Source organism: Penicillium lagena (assembly GCF_028827675.1).
Source record: "Penicillium lagena strain IBT 129212 chromosome Unknown utg000002l_segment0_segment0, whole genome shotgun sequence".
Taxonomy (NCBI): Eukaryota; Fungi; Ascomycota; class Eurotiomycetes; order Eurotiales; family Aspergillaceae; genus Penicillium; species Penicillium lagena.
Genome location: NW_026623223.1, coordinates 4,962,520 through 4,986,378, shown reverse-complemented (window position 1 = coordinate 4,986,378; position 23,859 = coordinate 4,962,520). Strand labels below are relative to the sequence as shown.

Sequence of the window (23,859 nt, the reverse complement as noted above, 5' to 3'; positions counted from 1 at the left end):
TAATAATTCAGATAGTCCAATCGATACCTAATTTGTTCGCTTGTGTGTTTCGAGGGTTGCTCGTATTCTAGAGATGGTACACGCTTGCTCGGTGATGGCCCGGAGACCCGACGGATTCATTGATTAGAGGAGGGCAGATAAATAGATAAAGGCTGACAATGAGTGCGTGCTAGTGCTGATTGGGGACGATCGTCGGAATTCATGGATCCTACCTTCCCGATTGATCCTAGCGAAATGCAGGGGAGCTATATAGCTCGCTGCTCCAACCTAGCCGAGCGGGGTTGTCCGAATGAATGAATTAAGGTCAATCCCAGATTCCTCCCAGAACCCGAATTCCTTACGATCACCAGGGTTTGATGGGAAATTCAGAGTTCAAAATGTTGTCATATCCGAAGATCTCGATCGCAGCTGCGGCAGTGCTGGCGCACTCTGTCGCGGCCCAATTCGTCCCTGCGCCAACGGACTTGACCACGAAGCAGGGTCATGCTGGCATCAACGTGCGATACAAGGAAGTGCCCCCTGGGATCTGCGAACAGGATCCCAATGTTAAGAGCTATTCTGGCTATGCTGATGTTGAGGAGAACGAACATATTTTCTGGTAAACAACCTTTCCGATTGCTCGCCTGCACTACGGACCTAGAGCTTTGTTTCAGGAGAAGTGAGCTGACGAGCGCAGGTGGTTCTTCGAGACTAGAAATGGAGATCCGAAAGAGGTAGGTTCCGAGACCTCTTCCTGGACTACAAGGAAATTTACCAACAAGCATGTAGGCACCGCTAACAGTCTGGATCAACGGAGGACCGGGATCATCTTCAATGCTCGGGTTATTTCAGGAACTGGGGCCTTGCGGAGTTGATTATGAGGGCAAGGTATTTAACAATCCTTACTCATGGAGCAACGTGAGCAATATGGTAAGCGCCACCATTCATTATCTATAAACCTTGCTCAACAGTCACCAGCTCTTCGTCGACCAGCCTGCTACGGTTGGGTTCTCTTATACAATCCCCATTCCGGCTTACCAAGATGATGATGGCTATATCATCCAACTCCCTGATGAGACATGCCCCGGTTACGCCCAGGCATACGGGACATGCGGCACATACTCCAAGTCAAACGTTGCTTTAGTGCCCAATTCGACAGCAGGAGCAGCTCCGAATATGTGGAAGACTTTGCAGGGGTTCATGGGGGCTTTCCCACAGTACTCAAGAAATGGCTTCAATTTCGCTACGGAAAGTTACGGAGGTCATTATGGCCCCGTGTTCAATGGTAAGAGAGAGAGTCCCGGGAGATCATGAACGGGAAAAAAAACTAAGTTTGGAGCAGACTATTTTCTGGAGCAGAATGCTAAGAGAATTCCGGACTCCATTCCGATTGAGCTTGAGAACGTTCTTATTGGAAATGGCTGGTACGATCCCCTGATTCAATACCAGGCGTATTACAACTTCTCCATATTCCCCGGCAACACATACGACTATGACCCGTACAATGCGTCGGTGAAGGCCGAATGGTACAACAACCTGTATGGCGAAGGAAACTGCGTTGACCAGACTCTGCAATGCTATGCCACGGGCCGAGACGACATTTGTTCCGCGGCGGACAACTTTTGCGCTGATAAAGTCGAATCACTCTATGACAACTACTCCGGGCGCGATGAGTACGACGTGCGCGAGCTGACACCCGACCCGTTCCCGTACGGGTTCTACGCGGACTATCTCAATCGCCCTGATATACAAGCCGCCATTGGGGCTTATCAGAATTATTCGGAATACTCCTACACTGTCGGAAATGGCTTTGGAAGCACAGGTGATGACGACCGTGAATCTGGAACGATACAGGATTTGCGAAGGCTGTTGGAGGCCGGAGTGCAGGTCACGATGTATTTTGGGGACGCGTAAGAACCAGCCCTTATCGTGGCATGAGATATCTGAATTGTGCTGATTAGAATACTGACTAGTGACTATAACTGCAACTGGCTCGGAGGACAAGTTGTCGCAAAGAAAATCAACGCCCCAGGGTACGAAAAGGCAGGCTTTGTCAACATTACCACTTCCGACGGAATCGTTCATGGACAAGTCCGGCAGAGCGAGCTGTATAGCTTCGTTCGAATCTACGAATCCGGCCACGAAGTACCCTTCTACCAGCCCTTGGCTGCGTTAACGATGTTTGAGAGAGCTCTCTCAAGGAGGAATATCGCGACTGGAAAAGAACATACGAGACAACATGGCGGCTATCGGACTGTGGGACCTTCCACGAGCGACTACCGGGAGGGCAATAGTACGATCGTGCTCAAAGTGCTTCCGAGCCACGCTACTTACAACACAACTCTCAATGGGCCTAATCCTCTCTCCGCATCTACCAAATTGCGCAGAGAGAACAAGCAAGAGCAGTCGAATAGAATGTCGGGACGAGGCACGAAGAAGGGTAGTAGGCGGATGGTGTGAAGATAAATAGCTTACATTAATCTTCAAAGGGCAGAAAATGAAGCATATCACTATCTGCTATTCACAATAGATCCTGCTGCTTCTATCGGGAAGGAGGTGTTAGCGGCCCAGATATTTCCAAAAAGGGGACCTAGGGCCGTGGGCGAGTGACTGATGGGGTAGAAGAACGTGGATCAAATAACTCTACATAATAAAGGGTTATGGACATTGAATGAAGCAAGCTTGAAGAATATGTCGTACGAAAACTTGCCATACACTCGATGGACTTTTGATTAATTATTACAACACGTGACCTACAAAACCCTGATTATTGACAGCGCATTATCTCAAATCATGAAAAATAGATTCACTTGGTTGAAATATAAGTGTGATGCAATAAGGCCGTATATTATATGCAAGCGCATCATCAGAGTGTCTCCACCTTCAAATAGAAGCAATGCAAGCCCACAGAGTCCAAAAAGGCTCAGGTGGAGGGTTGTAGGCTGGTGGGAGGATTGTGAATTATGGGTATCATGAGACAGTAACCCAAGTGTAAGGGGAATCAAAAGATTTAGGAAGAAATTGAGGAAGAAGCAAAATGAAATGAAAAGGTTCTCTCTTGAAAAGAAGACTGGATGTGTAGCAAGCCCAATCAAGCAAGGTGGCTGACTATCAATCCGAAGAGTCTTGTTGAAGCTTTCGTCAGGTTATGTAACTTATAACGCGCTGATATTTAAGCACGGAACGGTCGACTGTGGTGGCGACCTCCGTGGTGATGTCCTCCTGCGTGACGTCCTTCGGTTCGACCATTGGCTTCACGGAGAGTGCTAAGAAGACCAAAAAGATCGGTGCTGAAGAGGTCGGGGATAAGGTCTAGGGCCGAGGAGTCCTTGGATTTGCCATCATCATTCTTGTCGTCATCCGAGCCGGGAGGGGTAGTAGTCTTAGGTGGCTTGGGATGAGTGGTAGTCTTAGGCGGCTTGGGATGAGTGGTATTCTTAGGCGGCTTGGTGGTAGCCTTAGGTGGCTTGGGAGTCTCCTGGCTAACTGAAGTGGTCGACGTTGACAGGGTCGTGGGTGCTGGACTCGAGGTAGAGGACGTGGTCGAGGATTGCGACGACTCGCCGGAAGTCGACGATGTGGGTGTGCTGTCTGGGAGATCGTCGCCGTCATCGGTTGGGGTTGCGCTCGGTTCGTGGGAGCTCGTGGAGGTGGTAGAGGTGGTTGTCGTAGTTGTCGGTGTTTCATTGCCAGTGGAGGAGTCCCCAGATCCAGATGAGGAGGAAGAGGAGGACGAGGACGCGGGTGGTTTGGAGGATGGTGAAGGATGCGGTGAGTTAGTTGACGAAGAGGAAGACGCCGAGTTCGACGCCGAAGTGGACGACGACGAACTGGAGAGCCCCGATCCCAGTGCTTCCCGCACACTATCAATAAAGCCACTATTCGCATATGCCTGTGTCATATCCCACATCATGACTCCTCCGAAGCTATCGAAGGTTTTAGCGTACTCGATCACGTCCTGCAACTGGGACGCTGGGACGTAGCCGGTGCTGGCGGCGGTCGAGCCGGCTGGCACGCCGAGGAGGACCTTGACGTCCTTGTTCTTGGATACCTTCTTGGCCCAGTCGTCCCACTGGTCGAAGTTGAACTTAGAATCCTTTTCGTTCTTGCTGAAGGCGTTGACGCCGCAGAAGTTGTTATAAAACTGTACCCACACGGCATCAATTGATACGGGGCCATTGAGGATCTCTTTGTCGGCCTGATCCGGGTAAGGACACTGCGGTGCAGCAGTTAAGAAGTACTTCTTATCTTTCTCAGCATCCATCAGGGAGCGGAGTTCATTCGCAAACGGAGCCATGTTCTGAACATTGGCCTCGAAGTCGAAGTCGAACCCATCCAGAGCAACATCTCCGAAGGGCCGTTTTGCGTCTGATCCGTCCTGCTTGGGCCCGAACGTCTCCCACATCAGCTGGGCACCAGCTTTCGCTTCATCTTCTGACGAAAAGCCGCCCTCGCTGTATGTGGCACCGCCGATGGACAACAGAATTGTCTTTCCCTGGCTCTGACAGTCTTTAATATCCTTACTGTGAGGTGTCAGTTTAGCTTCACACAAGAGCCATGTATCCTTACGCAATTTGGGGACAGTTCTTCAGCTGAGTGCCGGGAAAGACGTCACAGTCTTTACTCGTAACCGAGAAATCCACTTCTGGAGCGCCCCCTGCGCCATTGATCATCATATCAAAAGCCAGCGGGATGACCTGAAACCAAGTCAGTTCATCATTCATAATATTAACCCGCCTGTCATACATTGATTGCATCGTCTAAGATGCTATTCGTCAGCTTGTCTCCATATCCACTGGATCATGTCCAACTTACTTTTGCAATAGTAGGCTAGAGGTTGTTGTCCGTGACCTCCCGAGTTTTGGCCTGCAGTTAAAACCGATTAATTTTGTCCCCGAAGAATCTTATTGCTGTACACACCCCAGTAGACAGCTATGTTTGAAGATGAGTTCAAGTCCAATCCTGCCATTGCCTTCCCCAAAGAGGAGAGAAGCACCGCCCAAGGGAGAACGCCTTGATAGTTGTGCATTATGAATAAGCGGCGTCACAGGTAATTGTGACAAAAAAAAATTACTATTAGAGAGGCGCGTTAATAAACGGTTGGCGGCGTCAATGGTGCAGAAGGAAAGACAAGAAGTCGCAACAACTCTCGAAAAACCCAACAGGGATAGGAGTCATGTACCATGGACTAAATAGCATACTCCGCGTTGTTTTTTTGCATGGAATCCGCCCATAACAAAAGCCCAGCCTGACCCTTCATCTTGCGTCATCGAGCGCAACGCGTGCGAGGTATGGTCCACCATATCCACCCCAACAACAGTATTTGATAGCTTCGGGTTAGGCTTGCCGAGGATCTTCACCCATTGGACAGTTTGTTGTTTTGGCATTTGGTTGTGCTGATTGGATTGTGATGCGAGCCTCCCTCGTTAGGCTTCATTCCAAGCTCGTTGTCAAGGCACCCCGGAGGTTGATCGAAGAATGTACGGCGGGAGGGACAACACGATGCGACAGGTGGCGGGTCTAGGCCGGCTAGTTTACGTTTCTAGGGATGATATGCTTGGCGGAGAATGAACTCGCGCCGTCTTGAGAGATTCTGCATCCCTTGTCTGCCTTGTGGGGGTGGTACATTGCGCTAGACGGGTAGTCGGGAGATGCCACGGATATCAAGCCATACCCGGCCAATGGCAGATATGTTTCTACTGTGTATGATTCCAGAGTGTCTCTGAGCTTTGTGTTACAAAAGGAGGCCCCAGAATGACAGCAGGGGTGCCGTAGTTGACGATTTATATCGATGATAGCCTCACAGTAGATGGTACGTAGCTTTGAAGCACTATATGCAGCAGAAACCTTCCGTCTCTCCCTTATATATCAGTTCCTGTGTTACCCTTTCAGCGAGATTAAGACGATACAGCCGAATGAAGACACCAGCGGCGCTCGTGCAGAGTCGGCTAGCACGCTCCCAGCTTCGGTACTCGACTCCGGGTGCAGATGCAATGCTATATGGCGTGACTTTGTTTTTTGGTATCTCTAGTCCGTGTATTGAGTCTGGCCATTATCTTCTTGTTTTGTCAATCCCGTCGAAGGCAACAATCTCCTACTATAAAACTGTCGTATTAGAATTTTCCAGCCACGCGTGTCATGGCCGTTGAATGGGAGTGAATCCGTTCCTTCATTGTATTTATATAGTCCTGGCTATGCATTCTTCTCCTAGTCAAGCATTGGTATATACCAACAAAAAGGGTCGAATATAGATGTACTGTTGAGGTGGTTGCCAAATCGGGAAATTATATGTGCCTAGGTGTTTTTGTCTTACCTCTCCCGTTAATATCGGCCTTTCGTCGCACTTATGTTGTACTTGATAGCTTGCATTATGTGTTTTATTCACTACATCCTTACTGCCATCACTATAGATGCCTTATACGGCATTTGCCGCGTCATCCCAGACAAGCAAAGAAGGCTGCAACAGAAATATATCATTGATGCTTTTAATCATTATATCGACACACTACTTGGTGCCATAAGTTACGACCGTCTCCATTTTCTCAAATCTACAGATCAAGTCATCGAATATCCTCAACAGCCTTCTTGCTCAATAAGCCTGTGACAAGGACAGAGATAGACCTACCTCCGAATGCCAATAACCCGACTAACAGCCTCCTCATTGCTCATACCTTGATCAATCACCCCAGCCACCTTCAACACATCCACAACGCCTTCAATAACCTTCGGATCGACACCGCGTGTGCCCGATGTAAACTTCACATCCTTCAACCACTCAACCGCATCCTCCTTCACATACGTACACCCCAACTCGCCCGTCCCGAGGAGCTTGACGACCTGGTCGGTGTCGGATTCGAACTCCTTGATCCCCTGGTCAAGAGCTTGGAACAGAAGCTGCAGCTTCGGGTCATGCTGCGGGTCTCGGAAGGAGGACGTCGAGGCGACGATCATCCACGACGGCCAGGGAGTGAAGATCTCGCCAATTTTCTTGAGTGGCGGCTGCGTTTCGCTAGCTGTGGCGTGGAAGTAGGGTTTTGTGGTGAAGTGCTCCCACATAAAGAACTCCGCCGTGGGAGAGGGCTGATCTGCTCCGGTGACGCCGTTGCGGAGGGCGCCGAAGGGGCCCAGCGGGACGCTGGTTAGACTGTCGGCTTTCCAGCCCTGTTGCTGGGCGAGGACGAATGACATGATGTGGGAGCCACTGCATATAATTTATGTCATGTTAATCCCCCGAGTCAACTAAAAGTCCATGCTGATAGACGGATACATACCTCCCAGGACGACTAATCCCAACCCTCTTCCCCTGCAAATCAGACACACCGTCAATCTCGTTCCGATTCCGCCCCGTGACAATCGCCCACCGTAGCGGATTGTCCACCCAGTGTCCGACAACGGCGTATCCGCCATTCTCCGGGTTCGGGTTCGGCTGCGCTTTGCCTGCCAGGCCGGCGACCCAGCCCTCGGTCAGGCCAATGGCTATATCGATCTCATTTGCACGCAGCGATGTGATCATGTGACCCGTTCCCGAGGGGAAGGGGGTCAGCGCGATCTTGAAGGGGAGAGAGGATGTGGCGGGGGAGCGGAGGGCAAGGTGTAGGGGGGTGAGATAGTGCTCTACCATCAATTAGTCAATTGTTGGATGGGAGTGATTCGGAGAGGGAGAGTACCAGGCACGTAGCCGATGCGGATTGTGGGCTGACTGGCCATCTTGGTTTGGTGTTGTTAGAGTGATGGTGGGATTCGAAAGAAGGTTTAAAAAGATAAGATGTCATCCATCTCCCCGCTTCCGGAGGTGTCTTCCGATAGCTTTCAAGTGATAATCGTACATGTTATTAGTCTATAAAATATATAAATTTCATGGCCAGTAGCAAAAAGCCCGTTTCTTATCTACAAAGGTACCAATTGCTTGCTCTCACGTCATGCGAATGTCCTTCTCCGCCGAACTTCCCCCGGCCCGGTAAGAGGCCCGCGTAAACATATAGTACTGCACGCCCAGGTAGACATCGCACATGCACTGAAACATACCGCACAGCTTGAACGCCAACGGGATCAGCTCCTGGCTACAGAAGAAGTAGCTCATCTTCATCGAGTCGCCGATGAGCCAGGCTGCTAGCACGGACAACCGGAAACCCTGGCAAGAGTTTGAGCGGTAGTTGGAGATAATCTGGGGGACAGGGAGCGTGGCTTCGATGGCTAGGCCGATGTAGCCCAGGAGATTGATATAGAACTCGGATTGGGAGACCGGGGTGAGGTGGATCACGGTCAGCGCGGCAACCAGGTAGGCTAGGAACATCCAGTATCTAATGATGCAAATAATTTAGCATGGGATCGCTTTGCACGGCATAATACAGACTCACGGTTTGGTGTTCTTCCACTGCCAAAACTCGTAGGGTCGCGCAAACCCGCCATCGGCACTGCCGCCGCTGAAGGGCGTATGCTCGATCCCATTCTTCATCCCCGCAGATGGCCGATTCTCAAGCGCAACCTTGAGCAGGGTCCCCTGCACCAGGATCATCACGAGAGCCTGGGCTAGTAACGCGCCTGAATAGTAGGCGCCGAACCAATAGAAGACCCTGAAACCAATCCCCATCAACATTATATCCCCAACAAAAACTCATCACCGGAGTAAAGACTCACTTCAGAATCGAGGCGGAGAGCATGATGAGCGGGATGTCGAGCGAGAACCCGGCCGATGTCCGTGTGCGGTGGATGCTCAGAATCTGGTCCGCGTAGGAGGTCAGAGGAGAGGTGATGAGACTGGCAGACGTGGATTATTATTAGCTCTGGCTTCCACACTCAGATCGATGGATCGTGTTCAACGTACAAGACAGGGGCGCCATATTCAATGACCAGTGAGATGAGATTCATGATGCCGCAGATGGTCCGTGGGCATGAAAATGAGTGGCAATGGAACGGACGGAAACAAGAAACAACGAGTCCCAGAGAAGGCGGAACACGGCTGAACAGAATAGTCAAATCTGGCACAGGGCAGATTTGGAAGCGAGTGACTGGTGGGAAAGCAGTGAAGTTCAAGGTGGACCCAGATCGCTTCTTCAGGGAAAAAAGGAGCTTAGTAATCGGATCGATGCAACCGTTCACTAGATTAGTGTCAGTCGTATGCATTACATAAAAAGAAATGTGCACATCTGTATTAGGACTCCATAGAAGATTTTTGGGAGCTGTCAGCCCTATGGCTAGAGGGTCGCGTGACTTTCAGTTCTCGCCCTTTTTTCGAATCCTGGAAAAGCGGATCCCAAATGGAGGCGCAGAAGGAATCCCGGAGCTTGTTTAAGCCACGCCTGGGCCCCTGACCAAGCAGATGACGATTGGTAGGAACATATTTTTGGTGAATGTTACAGATTGATGGATTGTGCTAGATCATTCGTATGTCCAAGATTTAATCTACCCTTGACAAATAGTATGTAGAGTCAAAGTCATCTTCATTGTAATGTAGAAAAACTCGATTGGTGTAATTCCCAAGGTGATTGTGAGAAGAAAACAGAATGATAGGTAGGATTGGATGAAATCAACAATTCCAGATGCGCGTAAATATACATTCATTCAGATCTTGGGAAATCCGAGATGCCACGCCATTCCAATGCCCACACCTGGGTTCTTCACCACGGCATACGACGCCTTGCCGCCCTGCTGCTCATAGAATTCCAGCGGCGCCGTGCCAACTGCCTGTCCATCCGCACTGACATCCACGGTGGACTGTTTCGCCCAGGCAGCCGGCGGGTCGATGATCACCACGCGTCCGAGCTTGACGTCCTTCATGGTCTTCATGTACTCCGCCGTCTTGGGGCCCTTGGCGCCAATGTCCTCCGAAGACAACGCGCCGTCCCGGAATTGGAAGCGACGGTGGATGTAAGCGCCGCACTCGTAGTCGAAGGTCTCGCCGTCGTCCACATACAGGGAACCTTCGGCCTCACTGTTCTTGTTCAGAGTGATCACTAGGGTGTACGGGTCCCAGCGCATGAGACCGCTGCTGCGGCGAGGACGGTCTCGGCGGGGGATGATGTGACCACCCTGGATTAGCACAGGCGTCTTCTCGATCGGCGCGGGAACGGCGTGGGTCTTGCCGGCGCCCTGGTAGACCGTGTAGTCGAAGTAGTCGTAATACTTCTCGTCGTCGGCCAGGTAGACATGAGCAACGTCGACATCCTCGTGTACCACGGGCTTTGCAAGGATACCGGTGTTGCCCAAGTAGAGCTGATCGTCAATGGCGAAGCCCGCCTCGTCATCTGGGTGGACGTAGTACTGGGGCCGCACGATCGGGGTGCCGTTGACCGAGGCCTCATGGAAGGCCGTGTACCACGCTGGCAGGAGCTGATATCTCAGACGAATGGCCTGAGAGATAATGGATCGGTGGGGCTCCGCGATGAGGTACGGCTCACGGCGGCGGGTGTCGATGTGAGCGTGGGCACGGAAGAACGGATACCAGATCCCGGCCTGATACCACCGCGTCAACAAGTCTTTCTCAGGGTTGTGGAAGAAGCCGCCAACGTCGGCGCCAATGAAGGGGAAGCCTGCAATGCCGTTGTTGAGAACCATCGGCAGGGAGACACCCAAGTGTTCCCAAGTGGCCTGGTTATCTCCGGTCCAAGTGGCTGATCCTCGCTGGGCGCCAGCGAAGTACGAGCGCGTCAGAATAAACGGCCGACGCATCTCACCCTTGTTGCGCTCCAGGAGTGCCTGGTACGTTGCGTTGATCAGGGTGAGACCGTTGAGGTTGTGGACATCACGATGCTCCCAGTCGCCGTAGTGCACGTTATCCTTGGGCATGGTGGTTTCCGGGCCATTGAATACCGAAGGCTCGCTCATGTCATTCCAGATAAACACGTTGGGCAGCGAACCCTTGAACCGGTCATACTTGTGCAGGCTAGACCACCAGGGAAAGACGGCTGGGTTGAAGCAGTCGACCCAGTGGGACGAACCTGGCCAGCACCACCCGTCGTAGGCACCACCATCCTTGTTTTTGATGGCGAGGCCCTTACTGTTCAGCTCCTGCGACACAAAGTAATTGTCGGCGTTCTTGATGTGAGGATCGATGAGCACCACCAGCTTACGCTCGTGGTCATCAAGCTGTTCCTCCATGCCCTTCGGGTTGGGGAAGGTCATTGGATCCCAGGTGAAGTACTTGCGGTCGTCGGTATATTCGAGATCGAGCCAGATCACGTCATAGGGAATCTGGTACTTGTCGAACTTGGCGTCCACCTCCTTGACATCTTCGTCGGTCACATAATTCCAGCGGCATTGATGATAGGCAATGGCAAAGTGCTGCGGCAATTGCGTATACCCCGTAAGTTCGCCGTAGGTCTTGCTAATCTCTTTCGGGGAGGGTCCGAGGAGGATGAAGAGGTCGAGACGACCAGCCTCGGAGAACCAATGGGTTTGAGTGTTTGTTTTCGACTTGGTGCCCAGGGAGAGCGGGTTGGCAGACGTGGTTGACTTGACAATGTCGACCCACGTTTCGGCTGCATTGAGCCAGAAGACACCGACAGTGGAGTTCTTGCGGTGAGCCTGCATGAACGGAATGGAACCATACAACGTCATGGGGCTGCTGAGTTCGTACTCAAAGACATCCGAATTGTACATGCGGTATGGGTTATCGTGGTTCCCTTCGCCGCCTCTATAGCTTTATTAGCTCCGTTCTGGGGGAGACTGAAGATATGCGACTTACCGAGTCTGTTTGAGCGACATCGAGTCCGCATGCTCCGGGATACCAAACACATGGCTATAACCAGGGAAGGTGACATCAAGGGCAATACTTTCTGGACCACGCGGCTTGGAGTCAGTGTTGCCGCCAAAGGTCTCTTCCCACCAAGTGTTCTCTTCCTCTGGGGAGTCTTCTCCTTCCTTCTCCACTTTCGGTCTCCAGTGTTCCATATTCAGGAGACCCCGGTCGTTAAGTTGCACATGGGTCTGCCCGTCTCTCTGAAAGTCGACGCGGAACGGGGAGTGACGAATGACTGCCTGATAAGCATCGCCAGGGCCGTAGAGCACCTTGGTGAAGCCAGTCTCGATTTGAGCATTCAGCGTCGCCAATTTGCTCACTTCCAAGCCTCCGTTAAGAACCCACTTCCCAGCATCATCATACCGCTTCTTGTTCACCTTGCTGTCATGGCGGAGTTCAATCTCGCCCTTCAAGCGCTTCTCCTCGTCGACGATCACACGGGCAGCACCGGATTCGAGGAAGGACACCGTTAGGGGTAACCGCAGTTTTTCAGTTGCAGCGGTTGTTTTGATAAGGATACCAGTCAGTTGGCCGTCTTTGAAGTGCACCGTGGCTGGATCGAGTTCATAAGGCGAGGTCCACGAGTCGCCTTTCTCCGCAGCATTGTCGGCGTATGCCCGATTGCGTTTACAGAAACCCGATTGAGCGCAGGTTTTGAAATTCTCGTGTTTGACCGTCACTGCAAATCGCCGAGTTAGCCCAAGTAATTGCCCGCAGGGACAAGGAGCATGCTCACATCCGGGGACCACAATGCACCCGATGAGGACGAGCAGGGATAGCAATAGCGTCCAGCGGGACGCAGGCCGGCTGCGGACCATATTTCAAAGCAATTAAGCTATCACAAATCCCAGAAATGATCAGGTGGTGTCCTGCATCGGGAGGTGGTGGTGCAATTGCGTTGGGGTGAAAGCTCCAGCTGGCCAGACGAGAGATAGCTGGGGTAAGACACCTGAGGCATCTAACTCAGGCGGTCAGGCATCCGCGGCCAACACACCCCTCCAGCCCCACTAACAAGATTCTTCCTCTTTTCCTCCCACTTCTTTCCCTTCCAACTCTTCCACATCCCCGTTAATCCCATCCATTCCAATCCATCACAATGGCCGACGAGCAGACGTAAGCAATTGACCCTCTTTTCTTCCCCCAATGCCAGCGCTGGCTCCCCCTCCTTTGCCCAACAGCCAAGCTAACCGACTCGGTGCAGTTTCATTGCCATCAAGCCCGACGGTGTCCAGGTATGGATCTCCCCGATCCAGCAACTTCACTCAATGGGCTAACAGACACCTCAATTAGCGTGGACTCGTTGGCCCCATCATCTCTCGCTTCGAGAACCGTGGCTTCAAGCTCGTTGCCATGAAGCTCTGCTCCCCCTCGCAGGAGCACCTCGAGAAGCACTACGCCGACCTGGCCACCAAGCCCTTCTTCAAGGGTCTCGTTGCCTGTCAGTTCCTCACGCTTCCGTCTCATCCAACACACAGTTACTGACTTCCACCCTAGACATGCTGAGCGGTCCCATCTGCGCTATGGTCTGGGAGGGCAAGGACGCCGTCAAGACCGGCCGCAGTAAGTTTCTCTGCCCTAGGATTCCAGTCATCCACTAACCACGTCTAGCCATCCTGGGTGCCACCAACCCCCTCGCCTCCGCCCCCGGCACCATCCGCGGTGACTACGCCATTGTAAGACCCCAGTCCACCGCGAGTTTCCGTTCATGCTGACAATTGCACAGGACGTCGGCCGCAACGTCTGCCACGGCTCCGACAGCGTCGAGAACGCCAAGAAGGAGATCTCCCTCTGGTTCACCGCGAGCGAGCTCATCAAGTGGAAGTCCAGCCAGGCCGCGTGGGTCTACGAGTAAATTACTCGTTCTTCCGCCGACCCTACCAACGCCTCGTCTATGGTAGCATAGAATGCAATGGCTAATAGTTACGGAAAAAGAACCATTTATTATATACACATATGTACGATATCCCTGATCTACAACCCTAGCCCCTCCCCAGCAGTCTCCTGGCTATATTTGCCGTTGGCGTGAGGACTGTCCTTGCAAACCACGGCGTGGCCGCGACACTCGCCGCAATGCGGACAGGGAGCAGTGCCTTTGTAATTGCGTAGGCCGTCGCGAACTCCAGCAGCAACCGTACCCCGGTCCGCTCCTTGTCCCTTTTACTAGCATCTGTCGTAGTCTCATGCTCCGCTACAGCATTCACGTCCGCCTCATCGACCCACCCCTTTTTCCGCAACCACTTCCCAAAGCGCGCGGTCCCTTCTTCAAAGGCATTGCTCTCGCCGTCGGACGTGAGATCGGGCATCCAGCCCCCGTAATGGAATGCCGCGACGAGGCCGAATAGCGGCACCACGGCGGTGATCTCGTGGAGAATCAGGAATGAGGTTACATGAGTCACTGGAGCGCCGAGTAGGGGTGTGGTCAAGGTGCGCAGAAAGCGAGGGAGACGGTCATTGAACTGGCGGAGGCGGGAGCGCGGGTCTTTGGGACTGGACGGGGAAGAGCGCGGAGGAGGGGGCGAGGTCGAGAGTGTGCGTCGGGGAACACGATTGGACGGCTGTTCTACCCGCCGAAGGAGCACACGCACGAATTGCGAGCGGGAGGCCATGGGTGGTTGGTTGGTGAGTGAGTGGAAGGGCTCGTGACGAGGGAAGGAGAGAGAGAAAAGAGTGGTGCGAAGTGTAGATCCGCAATCCTCAGCCGCGCCGCTTCGGATCGCGCTGCTCGTGTATTATTGGCTGTTGGTCACTGCCTCCAGCTTCCTCAAACCGGGTTAGATGACATGTAATATTGAATACAACCTTGCAATATAGTGTTCATGCGGGATGGCCGGTTCTCGGCGCTGTCGTCAGTCAGTACTGCCGGCCCACTCGGGGAACTTCTCTTCTTCTTCGTCACATCCCCCACCATTCCTCTTCCCCCTCCATTGGCAACCACCCGTCGCAATGGAGAAGAAGATCACAGAGAAGATCGCGGCCTTGCCGCCAGATGCCAACTACTTCTCTCTCGAGTTCTTCCCTCCCAGGACTCGCATGGTGGGGTAGCCCCGCGATGATGTCCGTGAAACCAGAGCTAACCCGTCACCCAGGGCTTTGCGAATTTGTCCGCCCGTCTGGAGCGCATGGCTCAGGCGCTGCGGCCGCTCTTCGTGTCCGTCACCTGGGGCGCTGGCGGAAGCACGGCTGCCCGATCTCTCGAGCTGGCCGAGGTCTGCCAGCGCCAGCTACAACTCACCACGGTCCTACACTTGACATGTACGAACATGAGCCGGGCGTTGGTGGACATGGCGCTGGAAGAAGCGAAAGTGCTGGGCATTAAAAATATCCTGGCGCTACGAGGTGACCCCCCCTCGCAGCGAGGAGTACAACATGCACGGCGAAGACGATAGCAACAAGGACTTTACCTTCGCGGTGGATCTGGTGCGGTACATTCGCAAGCAGCACGGGAATTACTTTTGCATTGGCGTGGCTGCATACCCGGAGGGCCATCCGGCCGACTCGTTCCAAGACGTGCAGGATCCCGTCCGGGACCTGCCGTATCTCGTTGAGAAAACCCAGGCCGGCGCGGATTTTATCATGACGCAGCTTACCTACGACTTGGACGCCTATCAGAAATTTGAGGATATGCTTCGCACTCATGAATCTGGCGTCTTCAAGACCATCCCCATCATCCCGGGTTTGATGCCCATCCACAGCTACAAGATCCTGACTCGAGTGACGAAGCTCAGCCATGTCAAGATCCCGGAACCTATTGCCAAGCGCATGGAGGATTTAAAACATGATGACGACGCCGTCAAGCGTGCAGGCGTGGATGTGATTAGCAACATCGTTGGCGGGATCAAAGCGCTTCAATGCCCCGGCCCGCGAGGATTCCATTTCTACACCCTGAACCTGGAGAAGACTGTTTCGTTCATTCTTGAACGCTGTGACCTGATCCCGCAGTACTCGGATAGCCAGGATACCGCGGTTGACGAAGTCGATGACTCAGTGCCTCTCGATGCGGCCGTGCGTTCGCGGGCGAGACGCCGAGCGTCGTCTATCAACTCGCAGCCTCACAACCGAGTCATTGTGGACAAGCTTTCTGGCAAGGGATCATCCCAGGACTCAGTGCACGAGGCGCGCGCAGACAGCGCTGGACTGCCGGCCATGCCTCCCAACCGCAGCACCACTCTCCTAATCTCCGAGGGCCTGGGCGCGCTTGGACGAGAAGCCACATGGGACGACTTCCCCAACGGACGATGGGGTGATGCGCGCTCGCCTGCATTCGGTGAAATCGACGGCTACGGGCCTTCGCTGCATGTCACTTCTGCCGTCGCTCGGCGCCTATGGGGCCATCCCGTTGAACCCTCCGACATGAACACACTCTTCCGGCGCCACGTCTCTGGCGAGCTACACATGGTCCCCTGGTCGGAAGGCGGCGCGGAAGAAGAGTCCGGCGGCCTGAATCCAGAGACTGAGCTGATCCGCCCCGAGCTCCTGAAACTCATCGACGGCCGCGGCTGGTGGACGCTCGCCTCGCAGCCCGCCGTCAACGGCGTACGCAGCGATCACCCAATCTTCGGCTGGGGTCCCCAGCGCGAAGGATTTGTATTCCAGAAACCATTCGTGGAGTTCTTCTGCTCGACGAAGGACTACACATCCATCCTCAAACCATTATTCGCAAAACACACCCACGACAAACTAACGTGGTTCGCCACGAACGCAACGGGCATTCTTGAATCCTCCTTCCCGACCAAGTCCTCAGGCGTCGATCTTGACGATCTGGGCTCGAATCCAGAGAGCGTGAACGCCGTCACATGGGGTGTGTTCCGCGGCAAGGAGATCGCTACCCCGACTATCATTGAAGAAGTCAGCTTCCGCGCCTGGGGCGAGGAGGCCTTCCGAATCTGGGACGAGTGGCGCCGGGTCTACCCGCGTGGATCACCGACGGAGCGCTTTATCGACCAGACGAAGAACGATGTCTGGTTGGTTTGCGTTGTCGGGCAGCAGTTTGGGGCGGGGACCGAGCCGGGCTCGAAAGAGGAAGATGATGAGGTTAAGTGGATGTGGAGGGTTTTGGCGGGTGAGGCTGAGGCTGATGCATAGTAATGATATGCTATGTGTGTCTCTTTGGATATGTTCATAGCTTCTTGGACAAAATGATAATGTGTATGATGCAAGACGAAGCAGCAGACTTCATAACCTGTCAACATCAAGACTACGAGTCATCTTATCTCAGCAAGTAGCTCCTCTTGTCCTTTCTAAGGTGCACAATTCTCTCGTTCGATTTATCTTGCGTCTCAAGTGTCCTGCCTCTACCATTTCAAATCCTTGTTCCGGGAACAAAAGGCCATGTCATGACAAGGTTGTCATACCCCAAGGAAAGCGACAAGGACGACAATGATACCTATCACACATAAAATGAAATAACCGTGCTGTTCGTCCTCTGCGTCCTCTTTGGCTGTCTGAGTTGGGAAGAGAGCCTCGGTCCAATTTTTAATCTATACCTTGAGTTAGAAACAATCCGGAGAGTGCTGTGAAAGGCAAAGTATGCGTACCTTTCCACAGACAATGTTGATCTGCAGGAAGTTTGGGTCTTCGGGCTTGTTCTTCTTGTGGATTTCGCGAGTATATCGCTGAAAGGTCCGAATCAGGACTTTCAGATTCTGCGTCGACTGGATCATAAGACCGCAGGCCTCGCCCCTAGTAATCTTGACATTGCGTTGAAAGATCGCAGGATTGCGGAAACACAATGCTAGACTAGCAATAGCCATAGCTTGCGGGATAGCACAGAAGTTGAAGATACTTTGCTCGTGTAGCTCAGCCAGGTAGAAAATACACTCTTCGACATGCTCGAGTGCATTGAGAACCATCTCCGAGCTGCAGTTAAGCGCAGCATCGAGATTCTCGGGCTTGAAAAGATCCTCGAAGTTGTCAACATGCCTAGACCAGATTTCTTTCGGCCAGAATCGTCGGCCATCATCAAAGTCTTCGCGGACGTCGCGGATGATATTGGTCTTCTGGAGGAGGAGGCCCATTGACTTGCTGGAGCACTTCAATAGGCTTGGGTCGGCTATTTCCGTCGAAACAAAGAGGCGCGTGAGACCTTCTCCGACGAGGCCGGCGACATAGTAGCAGTATAAATCGTACTCCTCGACAGTCTTGACACTAGCATCGTCTTTCTCTCCCTTCAAGGCTTTCTCTGCCTTCACGGCGTAGTCAGCCATACCATTACCCATCTTGTCCGCAATATCCTTGATGACGGCCTGGTACGCCGGCTTTAAGTTCTTGAATTCAGCGACCACACTGGGAAATTGAACTAACAGTTCACGGTCCTTCTCCTCTGGCCGATTTCCAGTGAATCGCCAACCGTCTTGTGTCAGGACATCTTTGAATTCCCGGAGTAGTGGCTCTTTAGTCGCCAGGGGTAATGAAGGGTCATCCTCGATGGTATCCAGTCCCCGGAGGACCAGATAGAAAATACAGACCGGCAACAGTAGCTCCGGGTGTAGTTCTTTGATCACTGCACTAAAACTTCGGCCTGATGTATCCAAGAACTTGAAGCAGGTCTTTTGTGCTTCGGTCTCGTTCTTTTTATTGCGCTCGTGGGGTGCACTGTGCCAGAGTTTCCTACATGACAGTAGGATGGTTAGCAAACTGAGGTAAAATGAGAGGCTTAGTTGGGCACGAACCATTGAACCATTGACTTCAATTCAATGGGGTGGAAAGCATAGTAGATAGCATAGCCAACGAAACCCATGCTGTGACGGGGACAGGGATGGAGAGACGTCCGAAGCTCAAACAGAGATGCAGGAGGCTAAAGCAGCAAAAAGAGTATCTAAAGGATAATTAGAAAATGGCCAATTAAAAGGGGACCGCCGGACTTGAAGAACAGAGATGAACCCGGTATAGATCAGGATATCACGGGACACGGATTTCCGGGTTTCGGGCATGCCGAACACCGGTCGTCTAGAAACCATCTTGGGAGTCAGGTGTCGACCGAGCTCTTTTGGATAATTCAAACGACCATGGCATGCGCTGAATATACATCCACAACATTTACACCAGAAAGGACATTTCGTTCCTACGACCATGCACAGGGTATTGCCTACTCTCGACGCCGTCCCAACTATCACCCAAACCTATATAAAACTATCATCGACTACCACATGTCCACTGGAGGTGAATTAATCACAATTCTTGATGTTGGCTGTGGGCCAGGTAATGCTGTCCGTGATCTTGCGCCGCATTTCACGCATGCCATCGGTCTTGACCCATCAGAAGGTATGATCAGTACCGCGCGATCGCTCGGCGGTGTATCGTCAAATGGTCAGTCTATACGATTCGAAATATCCACTGCGGAAGACCTCGGTTCCCAAAGCGCGCCGCCAATCCCCAACTCCAGTGTTGACCTGATCATCGCCGCCACGGCAGCACACTGGTTTGACATGCCGCGATTCTGGCGGCGGGCGGCTGAGATCCTCAAACCGGGAGGAAGTGTTGCCCTCTGGGCTGCTAGAGGTGGGTATCCGCATGCATCCATGCCCAATCACGCCGCTATCCAGGCTTCCATGTTGGAGATTGAAGATCGATACTTGAAGCCTTATATGGAGCACGGCACTCTCCTTGCGAAAGGGTTGTACACCGATCTCGGTCTTCCATGGTCTATCTCTGAGCCTATCTCTGGATTCGAGCGAGAAACTTTCTATCGCAAGGATTGGAATAGGGATGTCCCGTGCTCCGAGGGTGACGAGTTCTTCGCGGGTCAGAGTGATCCGCGCTATTTAGCTATGAATCTTCAGGCTGCGGAGAAGATGCTTGGGACTAGGGGCACAGTGATACGATGGCGTGAGGCTCACCCGGATATGGCTGGAACCGAATCTGATGTTGCGAGAATGATGTGCAAGGAGATGGCGAGGCTTTTATACGAGGCAGGGGTGGAGCAGGGCGATGAGATTGTCAAGATGGGTGTAGATGGAGTATTGTTGATGGTGAAAAGAGATCACGACTGAATTGTGAGGGAATTGAAAGCTCACGTCAAAGTATATACGAAAAGTTGGTCAAGGTAGTGTTTCTTTCCAATTCTCCCATGTTTCATATGGCCAGAATATATATCCGGGCTAAAAAGGCACTACTCCGGGACACTCCAAATATATGCCAGATTCAATATAGGACGGTTCTTTTAAGCAAGCCCAAGCATTTTTCTTGTTGATCAGGTCTTCTTCTGGTACATTCACGATGCAATAATTATATCTTCTCGGCAAAGCCATGCCTCTCCAGCCCCTCCGCATCCGTATCCGGTGTAACAACAGAGGAAGACTGGGAGTCGGCGAATTTCTGCGCTGCATCGTCCAGCCGGCCATACATGCGGGGCATGCGTCGGGGTTGATTTTGTTGCGCGGCGGGGAGATGGTGGCCTCGTACTCTGTGGTAGGTATCATGTGTCAGTGAATTAGGTCAATAGAAATAGGAATGCGACATACCTAGGACCCTCGCCCGTGCGCTCCGGCAATGAGGGTTCATAGGCACGACTGAATGCAGCGACGTTCTCTTCGAACGAGCCACGCTGGATACTGTCCCGAACGCCGGCGAAAAAAGCATCCATGACTGTGTGATTGTGCAACTGGAGAAGCACCCATGCAGTCATTTCTTTTGCAGTTAGCAAATGGTGAATGTAGGCGCGGTGGTGGTTCCGGCACGTGAAGCATTCACATCCCTCGCGCAGCGGAGATGTGTCGATTGTATAGTCGGAGGACCAGAGATCAATTCCCATGGGCAGCGGGCCGGATTGTCCAGCCGACGGGGCCGGGAAGACGAAGTCCAATGCAATTCCGGAGTCAGATGCCCAAACGATGAAGGGGATGGTAAGAAGATCAGCGCCGAGGGAGATCCCGTGTAGGACCTCGTGCGGACTGGACGGTTCACTGAATAGTAGCCGAGGCAGATCACCCAAGGATTCTGGAATAAAGGGCAGCGAGGCCGGCTCGTACAGAGCCAGTCCCGAAATGTTCTCGCGGAACTCACTGGCCAGATCATCTAGATAAAGAGACTGCTGTGCATTCTCCAGCGGGAGAACTGGCGCAAAATACGCAGCTCTCGACTTGTCTTCCCGGTTACATAATCGCTCCAGCGCATCGCGCGTAAACGCGTGCGTACGATCTACCATCTTCCCGCGCCTCTTCACGCCGGGAGGTTTGTTGAGAACAATATCAGATAGTCCAATTGCAACATCCGGTCGTAGCTGCTGCACGGCATCCAGATATTCCTGCGCGGAGAGTTGGCCGAACCCGTTGGTCGTTAGGACGGCGATTGAGGTGTCGGTGTTGGTTGGCGGACAGGGGATGGGAGGGAACCTGCGCGGACCGAGGATGAGCGGCATGTCCTGCGACATGGATATGAATTTCTTCAACGGTGACTCCTGCGCTGATGTGACGGGTGTGTTGTACACCGGGGATTTATGTTTCTTTTCAACGACTGATCTGAACCCCGGAGCGGGGTGCCCGCTGTCAGTTCTCATTACTCAAAAACTTCGAGGAATCTCACAGTCTTCTAGGCCGACATAGATACTGTTCAGCGCAGTGTGGTCGCGCAGTACATCGTGCGATATATGCGGCATGGTTCCCCGCGACGACAGCGGGACATAGTGCGGCGTGGTCAAGGGCTTCCGGCCAGCAATGGCCAGGGAGCCAACTCGCGGCGCCAGAATGGGGGCAGCAGGACTCAGCGCAAAGGTCACCATCGGAGACAGTGCCTCGGGGTCCATGGCGGCCGGCGGAGAGGTAGGAGGAGGAAGAAGGAGAGTGTGCCTTATCGGCAGAAAATGCCCGCCGATAAACAATCGGTTCATCTCGATTGTTCCGACAACCACAACCACCACCACTTCAGTTCACCATGACCCTGTTAGAATCCCAACCCACGCGTCGTGGCGCGCTCATTATTGTCGAGGGGCTTGATCGGGCCGGCAAGTCGAGTCAGTGTGAGCTGCTGCGAGATCACCTTCTCACCAAGGGACACGCGGTTGAATACATTCGGTTTCCAGGTGTGTATGTCGACATTCATTGCATTATGGAACTGATAGCCGATAGACCGAACAACACCCATCGGCAAGCTAATAGATAGCTATCTACGTAATGCCTCACACCAAGACGACCATTCTATCCACCTGCTCTTCTCCGCGAACCGCTGGGAACTCGCCAAACATATCCAGGACACCATCGCGAACGGAACCACCGTGATCGTCGACCGGTATTCATACTCCGGCGCAGTCTACTCGGCCGCAAAGGCAAATCCCACACTCTCGCTCGAGTGGGCATGGCAACCGGAGGTGGGACTGCCCAGACCGGATATCTGTCTCTTTCTCAGTATCTCTCCCGAAGAGGCGGCGAAGCGGGGCGGATTTGGTGCGGAGAGATATGAGAATGAGTTGATGCAGAGTCGCGTACGCCAATTGTTTGGGACAATAGTTGACCGGCAGCGGGGCGATGTCTGTGTTATTGACGCGGGGAGAACGGTTGATGAGGTGTCCGAAGAGATTGTGGACGCGGCCGTGGACTGTATTTCGCGTTTGGACGCGATTGGGCCTCTGAGAGCCCTGGGACCGCTTACAATTACCCACTGAGCGCAATTGGGCTCATTCAACCAGCTCTGCGTCATCCCACTCGCTGTCTTCAATGACAATCTCCAGTTTTGACGAAGGTGGAGCGCATTTGTTCTTCTGTCGGCCTTCAGACTCGGACTCGGATGCCGGATCTACCGCATCAAACCAACGGTCGTCTAATGGAGGGTCTCCGTGCTCAAATTCATCAGGCCCATCATGTGTTCGTTGCGAACGACTCTGGGTCAAGGGTTCGGCTGAATCACCGCGAATTGCTTGGCGCTCTCTCTTCTCCTTTCTTTTCAGAACTACTCGAGCTTCTTTTTCTGCCCGATTGCGCAGACTGAGTTCCCGGACTATGTCCGGCCATTGCACCACTTGCCGACACGCTGGACAGTCTCCCTGGGTTGGAACGAGACGGTCCGGTTCGGCAGCGTCGAGGAATTTGGTAGATAGACATAATATATGACCGACCCCGCGACAATTTGCTCGTGGACACACCACAATCTGCTCTGCTTCCGGGTGGACTGGACTATTGCATACGCTGCATCGTAGATCTTCGGCATCGTCTAGGAGAAACATGGACTTTTCGAGATACTCCTCGAGTCTTGTATAATCGACCGAAAGCTTGTGAATGCTGCCCACTCGTTGGTCTTGTCGCGGATCGTCTGGGGCGACTGGACAGTCTCCGTCCAGGATCAGCTGGATATTTGCCGGAAGTTGCTTATGCACCCGGTCCCCCCAGACTCTCCAGACACGGTAGACATCAGCGCAGAAGAAACGCACCCTTAATGGCCCACTAGAGAAATAGGCCGAGCGGAGCAGAGCCTGCAGATCCTCCAGATGAGCCGTCAACGATCTCCTGGATCGCGCGGCGCGAGATTTGGGTTTCCCCGTTGTGTGATCAACAATGACTTTATCTTCATCATCCGAGCCGATATGCCGAGTTCTGTCCGGATGTTGCCATGCCCATCTGAACTGATTAACTTCGAATTGCCATTATGAGTGAGGTACTTACTCAAATTGCAAGGCCCCCACGCGACTCATGAACCCTTCGACCACCAGGACCATCTCCCATGGTCGCAGCTTGTCCCTGGCGGTGCGTTTGGCTCCGCCCTTGGCCTGGCCGTTGTGCTGGCTCAGTCGGCGGCTCGGGCTTGGGGTCGAGCCGATATATAGCGAAGCATGCCGGACGGTGGATCGAAGGAGGTAGCAGCAGTAGTATGCTGGGATGGGCCGGGGGTGTTCATCCATCCCACCGATCGTATATACTCGTAATCAGGTCGAGTGTTTGTTATCGGGACTAAATAGACAACATCACCTGATATTGTACGATGGAAGACTGATATCGCGATTCAGCAGATACTTGACGTGTCACAGACCGATGTCCATCAGAGATGAATATTGTACATAGTTGTACTAACTAACACTACCCAAGGACGAGTTAGTTAACTAACTAATAACGACAAGTCGATACTAACTACGCTCCGTCGCAATAATAATGACCCGTTTGCGGCACAGGCCGGAGTGACGGCGTAATGACCAAAAATACACGATCCCATGGTCAGGCACA

The 23,859-nt window shown here is 52.9% G+C and overlaps 13 protein-coding genes across 13 annotated transcripts; 5 read left to right on the top strand and 8 right to left on the bottom strand.

Moving 5' to 3' along the window:
• Nucleotides 1–377: 377 nt before the first annotated feature.
• On the top strand, nucleotides 378–2,439 carry N7510_004850 (uncharacterized protein; the record flags this gene model as incomplete). Its single annotated transcript, XM_056976776.1, has 6 exons — nucleotides 378–598; nucleotides 677–713; nucleotides 769–909; nucleotides 958–1,264; nucleotides 1,322–1,889; nucleotides 1,953–2,439. 6 exons carry the CDS (start codon nucleotides 378–380, stop codon nucleotides 2,437–2,439), a joined length of 1,761 nt encoding a protein of 586 aa, XP_056836732.1.
• A 712-nt stretch (nucleotides 2,440–3,151) lies between these two features.
• N7510_004849 (glycoside hydrolase family 18 protein) lies at nucleotides 3,152–5,008 on the bottom strand (the record flags this gene model as incomplete). The annotated part of the gene is made up of 3 exons (XM_056976775.1): nucleotides 3,152–4,502; nucleotides 4,549–4,676; nucleotides 4,898–5,008. 3 exons carry the CDS (start codon nucleotides 5,006–5,008, stop codon nucleotides 3,152–3,154), a joined length of 1,590 nt encoding a protein of 529 aa, XP_056836731.1.
• Nucleotides 5,009–6,484: 1,476 nt separating this feature from the next.
• N7510_004848 (uncharacterized protein) lies at nucleotides 6,485–7,686 on the bottom strand (the record flags this gene model as incomplete). Its single annotated transcript, XM_056976774.1, has 4 exons — nucleotides 6,485–6,527; nucleotides 6,605–7,180; nucleotides 7,251–7,593; nucleotides 7,647–7,686. The coding sequence occupies 4 exons, from the start codon at nucleotides 7,684–7,686 to the stop codon at nucleotides 6,485–6,487; spliced, it is 1,002 nt and encodes a 333-aa protein (XP_056836730.1).
• Nucleotides 7,687–7,891: 205 nt separating this feature from the next.
• N7510_004847 (PQ-loop repeat-containing protein) lies at nucleotides 7,892–8,847 on the bottom strand (the record flags this gene model as incomplete). Its single annotated transcript, XM_056976773.1, has 4 exons — nucleotides 7,892–8,279; nucleotides 8,337–8,552; nucleotides 8,617–8,736; nucleotides 8,804–8,847. The coding sequence occupies 4 exons, from the start codon at nucleotides 8,845–8,847 to the stop codon at nucleotides 7,892–7,894; spliced, it is 768 nt and encodes a 255-aa protein (XP_056836729.1).
• Nucleotides 8,848–9,540: 693 nt separating this feature from the next.
• On the bottom strand, nucleotides 9,541–12,534 carry N7510_004846 (glucan 1,3-alpha-glucosidase ROT2; the record flags this gene model as incomplete). Its single annotated transcript, XM_056976772.1, has 2 exons — nucleotides 9,541–11,611; nucleotides 11,663–12,534. The coding sequence occupies 2 exons, from the start codon at nucleotides 12,532–12,534 to the stop codon at nucleotides 9,541–9,543; spliced, it is 2,943 nt and encodes a 980-aa protein (XP_056836728.1).
• A 278-nt stretch (nucleotides 12,535–12,812) lies between these two features.
• Nucleotides 12,813–13,568, top strand: N7510_004845 (uncharacterized protein; the record flags this gene model as incomplete). The annotated part of the gene is made up of 6 exons (XM_056976771.1): nucleotides 12,813–12,829; nucleotides 12,918–12,948; nucleotides 13,007–13,154; nucleotides 13,211–13,276; nucleotides 13,325–13,389; nucleotides 13,440–13,568. 6 exons carry the CDS (start codon nucleotides 12,813–12,815, stop codon nucleotides 13,566–13,568), a joined length of 456 nt encoding a protein of 151 aa, XP_056836727.1.
• Nucleotides 13,569–13,695: 127 nt separating this feature from the next.
• N7510_004844 (uncharacterized protein) lies at nucleotides 13,696–14,322 on the bottom strand (the record flags this gene model as incomplete). The annotated part of the gene is made up of 1 exon (XM_056976770.1): nucleotides 13,696–14,322. The coding sequence occupies one exon, from the start codon at nucleotides 14,320–14,322 to the stop codon at nucleotides 13,696–13,698; it is 627 nt and encodes a 208-aa protein (XP_056836726.1).
• A 337-nt stretch (nucleotides 14,323–14,659) lies between these two features.
• N7510_004843 (methylenetetrahydrofolate reductase (NAD(P)H) MET12) lies at nucleotides 14,660–16,798 on the top strand (the record flags this gene model as incomplete). The annotated part of the gene is made up of 3 exons (XM_056976769.1): nucleotides 14,660–14,749; nucleotides 14,803–15,018; nucleotides 15,053–16,798. 3 exons carry the CDS (start codon nucleotides 14,660–14,662, stop codon nucleotides 16,796–16,798), a joined length of 2,052 nt encoding a protein of 683 aa, XP_056836725.1.
• Nucleotides 16,799–17,061: 263 nt separating this feature from the next.
• Nucleotides 17,062–18,452, bottom strand: N7510_004842 (uncharacterized protein; the record flags this gene model as incomplete). Its single annotated transcript, XM_056976768.1, has 3 exons — nucleotides 17,062–17,193; nucleotides 17,251–18,322; nucleotides 18,385–18,452. The coding sequence occupies 3 exons, from the start codon at nucleotides 18,450–18,452 to the stop codon at nucleotides 17,062–17,064; spliced, it is 1,272 nt and encodes a 423-aa protein (XP_056836724.1).
• A 268-nt stretch (nucleotides 18,453–18,720) lies between these two features.
• On the top strand, nucleotides 18,721–19,704 carry N7510_004841 (class I SAM-dependent methyltransferase; the record flags this gene model as incomplete). Its single annotated transcript, XM_056976767.1, has 1 exon — nucleotides 18,721–19,704. The coding sequence occupies one exon, from the start codon at nucleotides 18,721–18,723 to the stop codon at nucleotides 19,702–19,704; it is 984 nt and encodes a 327-aa protein (XP_056836723.1).
• A 235-nt stretch (nucleotides 19,705–19,939) lies between these two features.
• On the bottom strand, nucleotides 19,940–21,455 carry N7510_004840 (tRNA-ribosyltransferase family protein; the record flags this gene model as incomplete). Its single annotated transcript, XM_056976766.1, has 3 exons — nucleotides 19,940–20,117; nucleotides 20,176–21,166; nucleotides 21,236–21,455. The coding sequence occupies 3 exons, from the start codon at nucleotides 21,453–21,455 to the stop codon at nucleotides 19,940–19,942; spliced, it is 1,389 nt and encodes a 462-aa protein (XP_056836722.1).
• A 128-nt stretch (nucleotides 21,456–21,583) lies between these two features.
• Nucleotides 21,584–22,310, top strand: N7510_004839 (bifunctional thymidylate/uridylate kinase; the record flags this gene model as incomplete). Its single annotated transcript, XM_056976765.1, has 2 exons — nucleotides 21,584–21,731; nucleotides 21,778–22,310. The coding sequence occupies 2 exons, from the start codon at nucleotides 21,584–21,586 to the stop codon at nucleotides 22,308–22,310; spliced, it is 681 nt and encodes a 226-aa protein (XP_056836721.1).
• A 12-nt stretch (nucleotides 22,311–22,322) lies between these two features.
• On the bottom strand, nucleotides 22,323–23,540 carry N7510_004838 (uncharacterized protein; the record flags this gene model as incomplete). Its single annotated transcript, XM_056976764.1, has 2 exons — nucleotides 22,323–23,235; nucleotides 23,305–23,540. The coding sequence occupies 2 exons, from the start codon at nucleotides 23,538–23,540 to the stop codon at nucleotides 22,323–22,325; spliced, it is 1,149 nt and encodes a 382-aa protein (XP_056836720.1).
• Nucleotides 23,541–23,859: the final 319 nt, after the last annotated feature.